Source organism: Arachis hypogaea, chromosome 10 (assembly GCF_003086295.3).
Source record: "Arachis hypogaea cultivar Tifrunner chromosome 10, arahy.Tifrunner.gnm2.J5K5, whole genome shotgun sequence".
Lineage (NCBI taxonomy): Eukaryota > Viridiplantae > Streptophyta > Magnoliopsida > Fabales > Fabaceae > Arachis > Arachis hypogaea.
In genome coordinates, this window is record NC_092045.1 from 101,045,439 (window position 1) to 101,060,591 (window position 15,153).

Below are 15,153 nucleotides of genomic sequence, written 5' to 3' on the forward strand. Positions count from 1 at the left end.
AATAATTTAGTGCAGGGACTCAATTAAAAAAAAAAAGCATATGAACCTAATTAAAATTTCACGAAACTATAAAGACTAACAAAATAATTGAACCAAATTTTTAAGTGTACTGCTGCAGTGATTTTTAATTATAGATCTTAATTATAAAAATATATATAATATATATAATTAAAATTAACAATTAAAAATTACTAAAATACTGGTGTACTCGTCTACTTAAAAACTTTTCCATAGTATTCTGCTTGGTTGATGAAGATGCACCAAAGGCAGGAGAGCTAAGAAAACAATTGTGGTTTTTCTGACAAATAATTTTTCCTCAATAACCAGAGGATTGCCTTTTCTGAGTACTATGGGCCTTTGATGTACCTAGCTCCGACTGCACACTCCTAGCTCTCCACCCACATCCTCCCCTTCCTGCCTGTGCCACATTTGTCGTCACCATCACCATCAGCAAGAGTACCTCACCACCACAGTCGACAACAATGACGGCCACCTCGACGCCAACAGCCTTGACCGCAAGATTAAGGTCACAACGCTGCACAGCATGCCGGTTCTTGCTTCTTCCTTCTCTCCTTCCTTCGCCACCTTCGCCATGAACCTCGTTCTCGTAATGACTGACATTGTTACCTTCCTGTGAGATCCGCCATTGATGCTCTAGGGTTTGGAAGCATAAGCTTGGAAAGAACGGTTACAAATAACGGTTAGAGTCAATATTGGCGGGTGGCAACACTGCTACTCCTTGGAATGCAGAATGCAAAGATCTACAACACGGGGTTGATAGAATGTGCGCAGAGTAACAAAAGAACACTGATGAAGCCTAAGGACCCAATCAAGATCTTCGTGTTCAAGCTGTTCGACGAGAAAGCAAGAGCGTGAGAGTGCGAGAGCAAGAGAATCCGTTGGGGAGGGAGAGGGGGAGGGGGAGTGCGTTGGGGAGGGGAGGGATTAGGGTTAGAGGGTTTGCCAGATCATTAAAATACGTTTGTCATGTCAGCATCGTGCTCGCTTCGGAGGCACGCTTGTCGAATTTTAAAATCTTTCAACGACTATTTTGTTAATAACAAAAGGCAAGTACTGTTTTGCCACCATCAAACAGGAACCAATTTAGTTTTTACCTTTATTGCAATCAACAGGACAAGGAGATCTTTTAAGCATTTCACCATTTATACCACTGACATTAATGGTGTACGTGACCCCTACATCCATGAGGCTAAGTAAATGCATCGCAGGTATTGTTTCATTGGAATAGAAATCCAAAGATCCCCTCAAATTTTGATGATGATCCATTCCCTTGTGTTTGCAAGGATATGAATATTCACAATTTATTCTACGGAAAGTTCCAGGACTTCCTATTCAACTTATCTAGACCAGCAACCTTGAGACTTATATAGTTAAGATCAACATGTCTCTTCATGTTCTCCTTATGAAGTAAATTAGACCTGAGGGAAGTCATGTCCATGTTACTAGTGACTGCGTGAGAAACAACCCGTTTGGGTGATCATATCCTACGAAGACAATATGGTTTGGAGTCAAAGATGCCCAAAAAGTACGAGAAGCCTCACCATCTTGCTGTAAGATTATCTTATGTAAACTACATCCTCCTATACTTCGAAATTAGAGGATCCACACTCTTCAAGACTCAAATGAAACTTGCCACTTCGAGTACTATCAAGCTGGTGAGGACCCATAGGTGAAAACTGTAATCCACTTAGTGACTTCTTTTGGGATCGGAAAACTTCAAATTTAAAGGGCAGTTGGGGTGGACACAGTTTATTCATACTCAAATTGTTTCCATCAATTGAAAAATAGTGAACCGACTTTCTTTTGCAAGGCTTCAAATTCTCTCTTTCTACCGTGTTATGTTTCTTAGGTATTCCATGAGATTTATCCTTGTGACTCTCTTTTAACAACCTCACCCCCATCTCATGCATGACACTGCAAGAAAGTCATTTGCTTTCTTTCTAACAGTTGATTTTTCCAACTTCGAACTTCTACTTTCAGCATCAGGAATAACCTCTCGTATTGATTCTTTGCCATAAGTTCCACAATTTCCATCGGTATATCATCGATGTTCCAGCCTTGGATAACTTTGTCGTCTTTTCACCGTATCCTTTCATACTACCTAGATTCTCTATACCTTCAACAGGTTTCTCTTTGATTCTTGCACCTGCGATTTCCTGAAAAGAATTGATAATCTTCTCATAAACATGTTTGCTATTAATACTTGATTGTCTCAAGATTCCAACTATTAGACATTCATGCATGTTGCACACAATGTGACATCTAAAACAACCAAAGGAATATATACTATAATAGAAAAGAAAGAAAGAAAGATATTTAGGTATTAATAACAAATACAATAAGAACGTCTTATCCCCTAGATGGAGTCGCCTACATGAATCAAATGACACTATTATGCCCAATCATGAATCATATTTATACTCAGTTCATTTATACTTAAATCTCTTTTGATGAGCTCATTCAAAGTTTTATTGGCTATTAACAATTCATGTCCAAAAATAAATAAATAGTTATAAAATAACTGCAGCAGAAATATTTAGTTATTTACAAGAAAACATCTCATAGATTATTCACAGAATGATAATAAATTAGCTTAACATAAGATTTATTTTCAGTTATGCTCATTTGACAGAATATGAAATCAAAAAGCATTCTGTGGGGATTTAACTAGCTACTTACTTCAAGATGAGCTCCTTTTCCTGCAGAGATAGAATTTGTGTGTTTAAAAGGAATGCTAGGCCCTCCAAAAGCATTGATTTCACTATCTTTCCTTTTAAGCTGATGTATATTTGACAGCTGCTTATCAGTGACTTGACAGCTGCTTTACCACAGTTTGTATCAGATTTGCAACTGCTACTGCAACAATTAAAGTCTGTTTGGCCATCTTTATCCATGTCCTTAGTTACACTTTCTTGATGACAGCTCTCACAACCAAAACATCTGTATGTTGGTACATCAAGTGGTGGAAGCGATGGATTTTTCTCAGACTCATTTACTGGAAATGGCCAACATTTTTTCCAGTCTTTCTTTCTTATTTCAGATACATAACCACTGCAGCAACACCAAATCAGATATTATGGTGTTATGTTCTGAAAGGGAAGTAAAAAATTATTTCTGATTTCTAGAAAGGTTCAATAAATTTTGAGAGAGAATGATGAGAGTTATCAAAGTTAATTACTAAACACTCTCAAACATATTTGTGTTAACCACAAATTTCTATACTTAGATATGAACCGCTTAATTCAACCTATCCTTGTTGCCATTTATTAACCAGCCATTAATTAATTTGCTTCCAACTTTAAAATGTTATGAATAAAATTAAATCACGTTATGATATCATCTAATAGCCTCAAGTTCCGAAACCTTCTTCCTGAGAAAATAAGATGGTATAAGCATCAATGCTTACCGTATCGAGAAGTGTTGGCATTTTCTAGTTGATGCCTTATCCCCAATAGCATCGGCAAGATCTATGGAGACTGAGTTAACTTGGACGAAAGACCCCATCATTAACTCGATAACAGCAATGTTACTAGGATATACTTTGAAATGTGCCCCGACAACCAGCCATTCACGCAAGCACACTAAAAAACCAAGAATTTCAAGAAGCAAGAGCAACAAATCCAATGTACCCTATTCACACAAAGCAAATCCAAATCAAATTTTGAAATAGTGAAAAAGAATATAAGAACTAAATGAAGCCATTATTTATCACATAAGAGTCACGGACTTCCACACATTTAAGGGAAACACCAGAAATAACATATATATATATATATATATATATATATATGATGTGATAACATCATACCCATGTGCTTTAATAAACTATTAATTAGGGTTCATGCAAATCTACCTACAAACTTAAGTGAATGACAACAAAAACAATGCCAAAATCAAACATAAACAAGCCACTACCAACAAAAGCTCCATACACAGTGAATGGTCACATAAAATAACATAAACAAGCCACTACCAACAAAAGCTCCATACACAGTGAATGGTCACATAAAATAACAACCTCCAATATCCTGAGAGACACAAACCCTAGCTTTCAACTCAACAAAACAACACAAACAGAAGCTCATAACCAAGAATTGAAGGATAGAAGCACAACGCAAGAAACAAAACACACGAACACGAAGCTCATAAGACAAAAGCAAATTACCTAGGGTTTTCACAAGAAGTTCAACCATCGCAAGATTCACCACCATAACCAGCTTGTTTGGGAAGTGATTCAAGAAAATCACCCCGAAAACACGCCAAAGAGCCAACAAGAAAGAAAAATTGACCCCAAACAACCAGCGAATTGGGAAGATTAGGGCTCAGAAGCGCAACCTGCAATCACGCATTAAACATAATTAGCTCAAATTAATCAGTAATCAGAAATTTAAAGTAAACATAACAGTGGGAGGGAAGAAGAAAAAGCGCGAAACGACAACAATAAAGTAAAACCAGAAAATGGAAAAAAAATTAAAAAAAGAAACGGTCGGTAGCTGAAGTGGACACAGCATAAACAGTACAGTCAAGTTAATATCTCAAACCCGAACCCGAAAAACGCGGTTGTCAGTAACTGAAAACCCGGGTCAAGATCGACCCGGAATAATGAACCGAAAATGAAGCGATAAGAAAGAGGGTAATAGAACCACGACGAAGAATGGCGCACGCGAAATCACCTGAAGGCAACGGCACTCGATCTCGCTCTCTAGCGAAGCTGGTCATGGATTCTTCAACGGCTAAGCCATAAAACGACGCTGTTTGATAGAGCGCTACTCCGATAAGGCACCGAGCTGAGCTGGGCGATGCGATTCGCAGCTCAGAGAGAAGAATTTGAATGCGAAAATCACGAAAACCCTAGAGAGAGAAAGTGAGGAGAGAGAATGAGTAAAAGATGGGGCTCTCGATTGTTTCGGGATGTGAGAGAGAGAAAGAGTGCGCGTGTCTGAAAGTGTGAGAGTTGGAGAGAGAATTTTTATCTTTTTTACTGTCGTCTTAGTTTTTGGGACAAAGGATCCTTGTTGTCCCTATATTAAAAAATTAATAGAAGGAAAGAAAATAAAAAGAAAGAAAATGAAAGGAAAAGTTTTTTTTTTATATTGTTTGGATGAATAGAAATTCGATGAAAATAAAATAGAAGAATTTTGTTTTGATGAAAAAAAATAAGAAAAAAAAAATTGTAACCAAATAAAATTATCTTAATATCTTTTTTTACCTTATATATAAATTATCTTATATTAATGTATATAAATTATTTTTCTAATAAAAAAAATAATTGTAATTACATTTTAAAATTTTAACCTGTTATCTTTATTAACAATAATGTTTTTTTAAATTTATCCTTTTATGTTAGCTTTTAATAGCATAAATAAAAATATATATCATTCTTTTTAAATATATACATATATAACAAAACGCAAAAACAAATAACAACAACCAGAAAGATAGGTGTTTTTTTTTTTTGAAAAGATTGAAATTAGAGATTTTAATTTCTGTAATTGAAAAGGTAAATTTGTCTTTTTACTCATAATTTTTTTCTATCTCAATTTTCAGCCTCCAACTTTGACGTGAAAACTTTTAAGTGTGTTCTATATATACTTTTCTATTTTTCCTTCATTTTCTCTATTGATCCAAATGAAGAAAAATTAAATTTTTCATCCGTTTTCTTCTCCCCCATTTTTTTTCCTTCCAACGTCATCTCTTCCAAACAAACTATTAATAAGATAAAATGAGAATATTGTATTATGAAAAAAGTAAAGTGTATTTTTTACATTCAAAGTTATAATTTTTTTTAAAAATATATATTTAATTTAATTTAATACATTTAAAATAAATTTTAATTTTATTCATGTCGTCAATTATTTTTTGAGAAATGTTAGAGGATTAATTAGCCATCAATATTTAAAATGATTAAAAATATATTGTTAAATTATTAAATTAAAATAATTAAATTGATGTCTAAAAATAATGACTAAAATAATAAATTTTTGATACTTTAAGAGTATTTTCTCTATTTTTTTCTTAGTAGCTATTTAATTTTTTTTTCAAGTATTTCTTATATTTAAAATGAAAAAGCTCAAATAAAATTGTTTTTACGTAAGTTGATCGTTAAAAATTAGCGATAAGTATTATTCTGGTCTCTAAGATTTAGGATCAAAATCTAATTCGTGTCTAATCTTATTTTGGATTTAAAATCGTCCTCAACGTTTTATTTTGTATTAAAATTGTCTTTTTCACTTTTTACAGACAAAAATGTCTTTATATTTGTTCTGACTCCAATCTCACCCTCCACCACCACCACCTCCCTTACTCCCATGTCCCCTTATTCCATGACGTTGTGTTTGGCGTCACTTCCTCCTGCACTTCTTCATCTTTTTGCTCTCCTGAGCTCTGCTAAACTCGCTCGAATACTACTTATAATAAATCAATTTGCAAAACAACTTAAAGTAGCTTTCATGGTAGATTAAAACACCTAAATCTCTTAATAATATAGCAAATTCACATGTAAATTGCTAAGAAAAATACAAAAAAGATGCTCACGCATTAAGAAGCACGCTGAAGCGAAAGAGAAAGGGAGAAGAACATAAGTAAACTCCCAAACTCTTGCTCTAATTTCAATTTCACTTATCTTCCAATCTAGAGCTCGAATTGACGAGTCATCAATGGCCACGCGTTTGTCTCAAAATTATCTACAAAACCCACAGAATAATTTGGTAAGAATCTAGCAATTTCTCACTCAGCCACTCTCCCCCTAATTTAAAAAATTTGAGATTTTGATTTTGAGAGATTATATGATTTTGGTGTTTAGGATCAAATTAGTCTTGTGGACTTGTCGATAAGGTAAGGAACCACTAACTCTTATGAACCATTAATGATTATAAACCCTAGTTTGATTTTGTGATATTTATGTGGAATTAAAGTGAGATATATATATTGTGGAGACAAATTTAGTGATATCAGTGACTAGAAAGCAAACCGTGGAGGTTGGATTTTTGTTCAATGAGGATTTAGAGCTTTGGACACTTGAGGAACAGAGATATTTGAGGTGCTTCGGCATTAGAGAGGAATCGGCCAAGGTATAATTTTGGTTTCTCATAGATAATTTGTAATGTCTTGTGAAAACATAGGCTAGATGACCATAGGATATGTTGGATTATGTTAGCATGTTGATGGTTAGTAAATATGAAAATGTTAAACTTGTTATGAATTTGTGTTGATTAATGTGAGTAATCTTTGGTGAATGATGATTTTCACTACAAAAAAGAGTTTAAATGGCATTGATATTACGGCAATTTTAAAGAACTGTCGTAATATCCGGATATTATGGCATTTTTGGTTGCTGCCATAATTACCTTTGAGTTTGGTGGCAGTTATGGTGATTATGGGGTCACATATATATAAAAAAACTGCAACCCTAGCTCATTAAACGAAACACATTATACAGCGCTCTCGATATCCCTTCTCTCTCCTTTGTCTCCTCAGTGTAATTTACTGTTCAACCAGTCGATGATCTCAGATCTTGGATCTTGGATCTTTCTTCCTCACATCTGCCGTCGACACTGCTTGCAAAGCCGGCAAGGTTATTTTCATAACCTTATCCCCTCCTCTCTCTCTCTCTCTCCCCCGATCTCAGATCTAGTGCCAATGTCTTTAGTAGCTTCTGCTTTATGTGATTTGTGATTGAGGTGGTGCCAATGTCTTCTCAGATCTAGTGCCAATTTTGATTCGGAAGAAACTTTTAGGGTTCGAAAGAACTTTTGAAAGTGACGAGGAGCAATTTGATTGAGAAAGCTGTTGTTCAGGTGAGTGGTTACTGCCTAACTCCAATATGCATGTGCTATTATCATTTAGGGCTGCTATCATGAAAACTGGGATGAAGTTTATTCACTGTTTTGCTACATTGATTAGGTCTTCGAAGGTACCTCTGGGATTAACAATAAGTTACAACTGTGCAATTTACTAGATAAGTATAACTTGTTTTTATTATTGTCTACTTTAGCTTGATGTCCATGTGACATTGAGTTTGCAAATTCATTGAGTTTACTATCTTTGATTTTTGCTTTCTGCTGTTTACTTCTTAGATGACCCTTTCTTCTGATTGCTCATTTTTTTTAAAGAGAATCTGTTGTCCTTTGTATTTCTCCTCTGCTATCTAATTTTCTCTTTAATCCCAAAATAAAAAAATCATTGAGAAGTCTTGTTATAATATTTCCTTTGGCTGTTATCTTCGTTGAGAATTTCTTTTCATCTAACTTCAATTTCTTATCTATGGTTAAAAATTAAATGAATCTGTAATTGATATACTGTTTTAGGTGGCACTGGTGTTGCTGCTGGCATTGAGCAATGAAGTAAGAGTTAATGGTTATGGCGGTTCTGAGCAATGTGAATATAGTCTAGACCTAGCTCCAAGACCACCAATTTTAATCTTATTAATTATATATATTCATCAGTTCAAATCTTTATAGTTCTGCTTAATTAGTATTGGTAATTTAATTTGACTTTCACTCAATGAGTGTGATGAGTGGCAACAGATCATAAAACTTTGGCTCAACTTCATATAAATCTTTTTATTATGACACTTTGTTTAGTCCTTTATAGAGAAACCAAATGGGACCCCAAGCCATAAGTTTTTTTGCACCAAATAGGACTACATGCTTTTATCATTTGTTCTACAACAATTAGCGATACAACATTTCTGACAAATTTCAAAGCTAGTAAATAGTATAATTAGATATGATAAATTCTAGCTCCAGGCAAATGTGGTTGATTAGTACTAAATGCACAAAAAATACTAAAACTTCTAAAAACTCCTTAATTATTAGCTGCAACTAACATGAAAGGTGCATTTTTATGTTATAATAAAAAGTATTTTTCAATCATAAAAGTTTACTTCCACTTCTTTCTTACTCTCTGTAATACTATGTTCTTTTTAGTGTTCTGGACTGCATTGTAACTTGCACATTTGGTTTTTTGAGATTTTCAAAAGCTTTTGATTTTAAATTCTTCCTTAAACCCAAGCACATTGATACACCTTGCTTTGTTGAGGAGGGTCTAAGTCGCCTGCTCTTTGGGGCAAAATTGCAGGAGGAAAACAGACTTACTTTGTTTAGGCTTGATAATGGTAAAGTTCTAGAGTATCGAGTTCTTGTTGAATCAAGCAGGGTTTCCCCATATGACCTTGCAACTAGTTGGAGGGCTTATCAGGGGCAATTTTGTCGTTCAACTGTACGCAGGATACCTGATGTCAGCATAGATTCTGGACTTCAGACAGATGGTGAGGTTAGATTCTAAATACCAGTTACCTTTATTTTTCCCCTTCTCTAGAAAATGTGGTTTTAATTTTAGTTATTAATTAGGATGCGACTATCTTTATTCATTTATTTTCCTTCTATATTTTGTAGGAAAAATTAATTTGCATATACACAACTACTTGAGAAAGAAAAATTCACAAAGCTATTATGATTGCCACAGAATTATCATTTGAAAGAGGTAATTATAATTTTCTTATATTTTCTTTTAGAATACTATTTAAGTAAGTAAGTTTTTAATATCTAATTTGCGCATACAAGAATAATTTTCTTGCCTTTATATATATATATATATATATATATATATATATATATATATATATATATATATATAGAGAGAGAGAGAGAGAGAGAGAGATTTTTAATCCCCCGACATTTTTTCTCACATTCTCTCTCTCTTTGTCTGCAAGGTGGTAGGGCACTAATCCCTCGACCGGTATGGCACGACCTCACTAGGAGAAGGTGGTAAAGCATTAATCCTCTGATTCATTCCCCCTGGTGTCTGCGTTCAAGAGAAGGTGGCAGGACACTAATCCCCCGATGTTATTCCTCCTGGAGATGCGCAGACGAGAGACGGCATCCGGGTTAGCTACCGAAATGTGTCGAGTTCTGGCAGTATAACCAACACGTGAGCTCACAGCCAGTAGAACAGACATACATCATGTGCATTTGTATGATTTGTTTGAGTATGTATTTGTATTAGTTTGCCTAATTACTTAACTATAATTAACTACTATCTGATTTATTTGCTGCATTTGTATCTTATTTGTGCTTTCCTTACTTGAATTGTATGTCTGTGCAACTGAGAGACCCCTCGTATGGAAAAGGTGTGACGAGGGTAGTTCACCGGAGTTTGAAGCATTGGAAGAAGGAGAGATTGATGTGTTAAGTTAAAATTGGACCAGAACCTAAGTATCATAGATAATTCACCTGGTTTTTGGTTTAAAGTATAATTAGTTTTTAATTTAAGTGACAGAGTTCTAGGATTGCCTCTGGCTTTCTCGGAACCAATATATTATGTTTGTGGGCACCATTACCATGCTGAGAACCCCTGATTCCCATTCCATACATATGTTGTCTTTTTCAGATGTAGGTCAAGAGACACCTCACTAAGAGTCTAGAGTTTCTTTTGCAGGCGAAGTCGGTTGATGTATTTTGATTTTGGGCTATGTATGTGTATATATCTATTTATGTTTAGACTCTCCTTTGTGTATGTTTCACTTTTATATCTCATAGAGGCTTGATGAAGAATTAGGGTTTATTTTAAGTATTTTGGGAGACATGGGATTGTACATATATATGTAAATGTTCTCTGGCCGACCTTAACTTCGCAGGTCGAGTTAGGAGCTTGATATCCTATATCTGTTTACGTGAGTGTTACGCTTCCCGTTTTGCGACTTTTGTTTAAACTTTCCTTCAAGGCTCCTCGTTATAAATTCATTTCAACTATTATTATGTATATAATTTATTTTAGAGGTCGTATAATACCTCACCACCTCAGCTTTACAACTTAAGTATAAAGTTTTGTGTGGTAGGGTGTTACATTATGGTATCAGGAGCAGTTCGTTCTTGCAGAGCCTGAGAGACGGATTGATTATGCTTCTGGGGCATAATAATTTATATTCTGTGTATATGCTACTTAGGATATCTGATATGTATAGTATACTTGTTTGTGAGCATGCATTTGGGACTCTAAAAGCACTAAACTTGAGATAGATATTGAGACTGATCACCTTGATATCAATTATTTGGTGTGAACAAGGACCAAATGGTGTCTCACGGATCCGGGCGAGATACTCGGAAAGAAAGTCTTATGATTGAATCGACGCGAGGACATCAAGACAGGTACTCTGGTCCTGGTACAAGTAACGTAGGACAAGGTTATAAATCTATGATCTTTACTAACTTCCTTAAGAGTGGTCCACCTCAATTTAACGGAAATGTATGTCAACACTTTGAAGGCTGATCAGTGGTTCCGATACGTGGAGAAATTTTTGCATACTCAGCGTGTTCTCGAAGCACATGTTTTTAACATGAATTTAAATTTCTAAATCTTTATTTTTACTCTTTTAGACCCTAAATAATATTAGTTTTAAGTACAGTGAAGAGATTAAACTATGAAAAGGGGTGGTAACTTGGAAGTGAAGAAAGTTGAGATATGATGAATTATGATAGAGAAGTGCAAAAATGTTATGTAATTGATGAATAGGAGTGATGAGCGGATAATTTATATGCTTTTGGCACTGTTTTTAGTATGTTTTTAGTACATTTTAGTTAGTTTTTAGTATGTTTTTATTAGTTTTTATTTAAAATTTACTTTTCTGGGCTTTACTATGAGTTTGTGTATTTTTCTGTGATTTCAGGTAATTTCTGGCTGAAATTGAGGGACCTGAGCAAAAATCTGATTCAGAGGCTGAAAAAGGACTGCAGATACTGTTGGAGTCTGACCTCCCTCCACTCAAAGTGGTTTTTCTGGAGCTACAGAAGCCCAATTGGCGCGCTCTTAACTGCGTTGTAAAGTAGACATCTTGGGCTTTCCAGCAATGTATAATAGTCTATACTTTGCCCGAGATTTGATGGCCCAAATCAGCGTTGCAAATCAGCTTCAGAATTCCCAGCGTTTAACGCCGGAACTGGCACAAAAATTGGAGTTAAACGCCCAAATTGGCACAAAAGCTGGTATTTAACTCCAGGAAAAGTCTCTACACATGAAAGCTTCAATGCTCAGTTCAAGAACACACCAAGGGGACCCCGTAAGTGAAGTTTTACGTCATTTACTCATTTCTGTATACCCTAAGTTACTAGTTCACTATTAATAGGACATTTTGAGATTGTATCTTTACCTCATGACACATTACACATTTCTTATTGTATCTTCTACGGCATGAGTCTCTAAACCCCATGGTTGGGGGTGAGGAGCTCTGCTGTGTCTTGATGGATTAATGCAATTACTACTGTTTTTTCATTCAATCACGCTTGCTTCTATTCTAAGATATCACTTGTTCTTCAACTTGATGAAGGTGATGATCCGTGACACTCATCATCATTCTCACCTATGAACGTGTGCTTGACAACCACCTCCGTTCTACTTTAGATTGAGTGAATATCTCTTGGATTCCTTAATCAGAATCTTCGTGGTATAAGCTAGAATTGATGGCGGCATTCAAGAGAATTCGGAAGGTCTAAACCTTGTCTGTGGTATTCTGAGTAGGATTCAAGGATTGAATGACTGTGACGAGCTTCAAACTCCTGAAGGCTGGGCATTAGTGACGGACGCAAAAGAATCACTGGATTCTATTCCAACCTGATTGAGAACCGACAGATGATTAGTCGTGCTGTGACAGAGCGTGTTGAACATTTTCACTGAAAAGATGGGAGGTAGCCATTGACAACAGTGAAACCCTACATACAGCTTGCCATGGAAGGAGCCTTGCGTGCATGAAGAAGAAGACAGTAGGAAAGCAGAGATTCAGAAGATAGAGCATCTCCAAAACCTCAACCTGTTCTCCATTACTGCAAAACAAGTATTTATTTCATGTTCTTTTACTCTTCACAATTAAACCTGAGAATTATTGATATTCTGACTAAGAGTTACAAGATAACCATAGCTTGCTTCAAGCCGACAATCTCCGTGGGATCGACCCTTACTCGCGTAAGGTATTACTTGGACGACCCAGTGCACTTGCTGGTTAGTTGTGCGGAATTGCGATTTCGTGCACCAAGGAGCCATAATGATATTGAATGGATGAACATGATAATTGAGGCCTGATTTGAGATTGTTGATGATTGAGTATGTTTAAGTTTTCTCTCTGTTTATAAAGTGTGTCGGGCACTATATCCCATGAATGTATTAGACACTATATCCCAAGAGCGTGGCGGGCGCTATATCCCAAGAGTGTAGGAGCACTTTACCATGGGAAATGTGTCGGGCACTATATCCCAAGAGTGTGATGGACACTATATTCTGAGAGTATGGTGGGCACTATATCCCAAGAGTGTGGAAACAATTTAACTCAGGGAATGCGACAGGCACTATATCCCACGAGTGTGGTAGGAACTATATCCCGAGAGTGAGACAAGCACTATATCCCAAGAGTGTGAAGGCATGTCAGAGAGATGATATCCGGGCTAGCTACTGGGTGTGTCGGGTTCTGGCAAAGTAACCGACATGTGAGCTCACGGCCAGTAAGAAAGGCATACATCATATGCATATTTGTGTTTTGTTTGATTGTGCATTACTTGAGCTTGTCTATGTGATTATTATGCTTACCTGCTATATTTGTTTCCTGCTGTATCTGTATTCTACTTGTGTTTATCTTTGTCTGTTTTGCTTCTCTGTGTGATTCTACCGGAGTTTTAGAGGATTGTGGAGGGAGGTGAAGAGTTGAGGGTTTTAGTTAGAGTCTAGTTAAGATTTAGAACCTTAGATAACCTACCCTGTTTAATGTTTTCAATTTATAAACTTTAAGATTTAAATTTGAATGTCAGAGTTCTAGGATTGCTTCTAACTTTTCCGAGACCTTATATCTTATGTATGCAGCACCATTACCATGCTGAGAACCTCCAATTCTCATTTCATACAGATAATTGTATTTTTCATATGCAGATCAAGAGGCACCTCACTAGACGTCTGGAGTTCTCTGCAGCGAAGTGGAACTTTTGGGATATTATATTTTGTTCTGGTTAGATATATCCATATGTATAGAACTCTCCTTATAAACTTTGATTTATTTTTGCACCTCATAGAGGTTTCATGGAGAACTAGGGTTTCTTTTTGTGTATTTTGGGACTCGGATTTTATATGTATGTATGTATATATTTTCCGGTCAGCTTTAGCTTCGTAGGCTGAGCTCCTGGTTTGATTATTTTTTATCCTTGACCCTCTACTCTCATTGTGTGTGTGTGTGTGTGTGTGTATATATATATATATATATATATATATATATATTTGCTTCAACTATCCTTTAAGACTCCTCGAATATTATATTCTTTCAATTATTATATGTGTGTGTGCGTGTCTATATATATATATATATCGGTTCTAAAGATAAAAATCCTTGTAAAAGAATGAAAAAATTGTGGTAAAGAAACAAATATTCTTCCTATTGAAGAGGGTAAAGACATAGTTAAAATACCCGTAGTTTTCCAAAGTCATGACACAATTGAAATATTGAAATATGTTCAGGCACCTGAAAATTGTCAAAATGATATGATCTAAATAAATTATGTATTTACATGAGAAAAATATAGCTGAATAAACATGATTATCGACAATATATTTGCATATAATGTATAACGCTAAATATTATGCATGAAAATGATGATCTTTAACAAAAAACCGTCAACGAATGGATGATTGTGAAAAATGAAAAGAAACCATAAAAAATGAGCTAGACTCACTTGCAAAACATGAAATTTTTGTTACTTGTAGTCCAAACACCTGAAGGTGTGAAACCTGGTGGATACAAATGGGTATTTGTGAGAAAACAAAATGAGAATAATGAAATTGTATGCTACAAAGCTCGATTTGTAGCACAAAATTTTTCTCAAAGACCTAGCATAAACTATAAGAAGACTTACTCTCTCATAGTTGATGCAATTACCTTGAAATATTTGATTAGCTTATCTACATATCATAAGCTAAATATGCATTTAATGAATGTGATCACATCCTATCTATATGGGTCATTAGATTGTGATATCTATATGAGAGTCTCTGAAGGACTAAAGATATCATAATTATCTAAAGAGAGTTCTCGAGGATTATACTCAGTTAGTTACAAAGATTTTGATATAGTTTAAAGTAATCTAGACAGATGTGGTACAATCG

General features: G+C 35.2%; 1 protein-coding gene across 1 annotated transcript; it reads right to left on the reverse strand.

Annotated features, from left to right (window-relative positions):
* Positions 1-1,077: 1,077 nt before the first annotated feature.
* On the reverse strand, positions 1,078-5,012 carry LOC112716147 (protein EMBRYONIC FLOWER 1). Its single transcript, XM_025768012.3, has 5 exons — positions 4,695-5,012; positions 4,187-4,356; positions 3,428-3,651; positions 2,701-3,072; positions 1,078-2,177 (listed from the first exon to the last, which is right to left on the reverse strand). Exons 3-5 carry the CDS (start codon positions 3,526-3,528, stop codon positions 2,132-2,134), a joined length of 519 nt encoding a protein of 172 aa, XP_025623797.1. The 5' UTR covers positions 3,529-3,651; positions 4,187-4,356; positions 4,695-5,012; the 3' UTR covers positions 1,078-2,131.
* Between the last annotated feature and the right edge of the window lie 10,141 nt (positions 5,013-15,153).

Coding starts and splice junctions, on each gene's coding strand:
- LOC112716147 (XM_025768012.3), bottom strand. CDS start 3,528: ATGATGGGGTCTTTCGTCCAAGTTAACTCAGTCTCCATAGATCTTGCC. Junction 3,073..3,427: donor TGCCAACACTTCTCGATACG/GTAAGCATTGAT, acceptor GTGTTGCTGCAG/TGGTTATGTATCTGAAATAA. Junction 2,178..2,700: donor GAAAAGGAGCTCATCTTGAA/GTAAGTAGCTAG, acceptor AATTCTTTTCAG/GAAATCGCAGGTGCAAGAAT.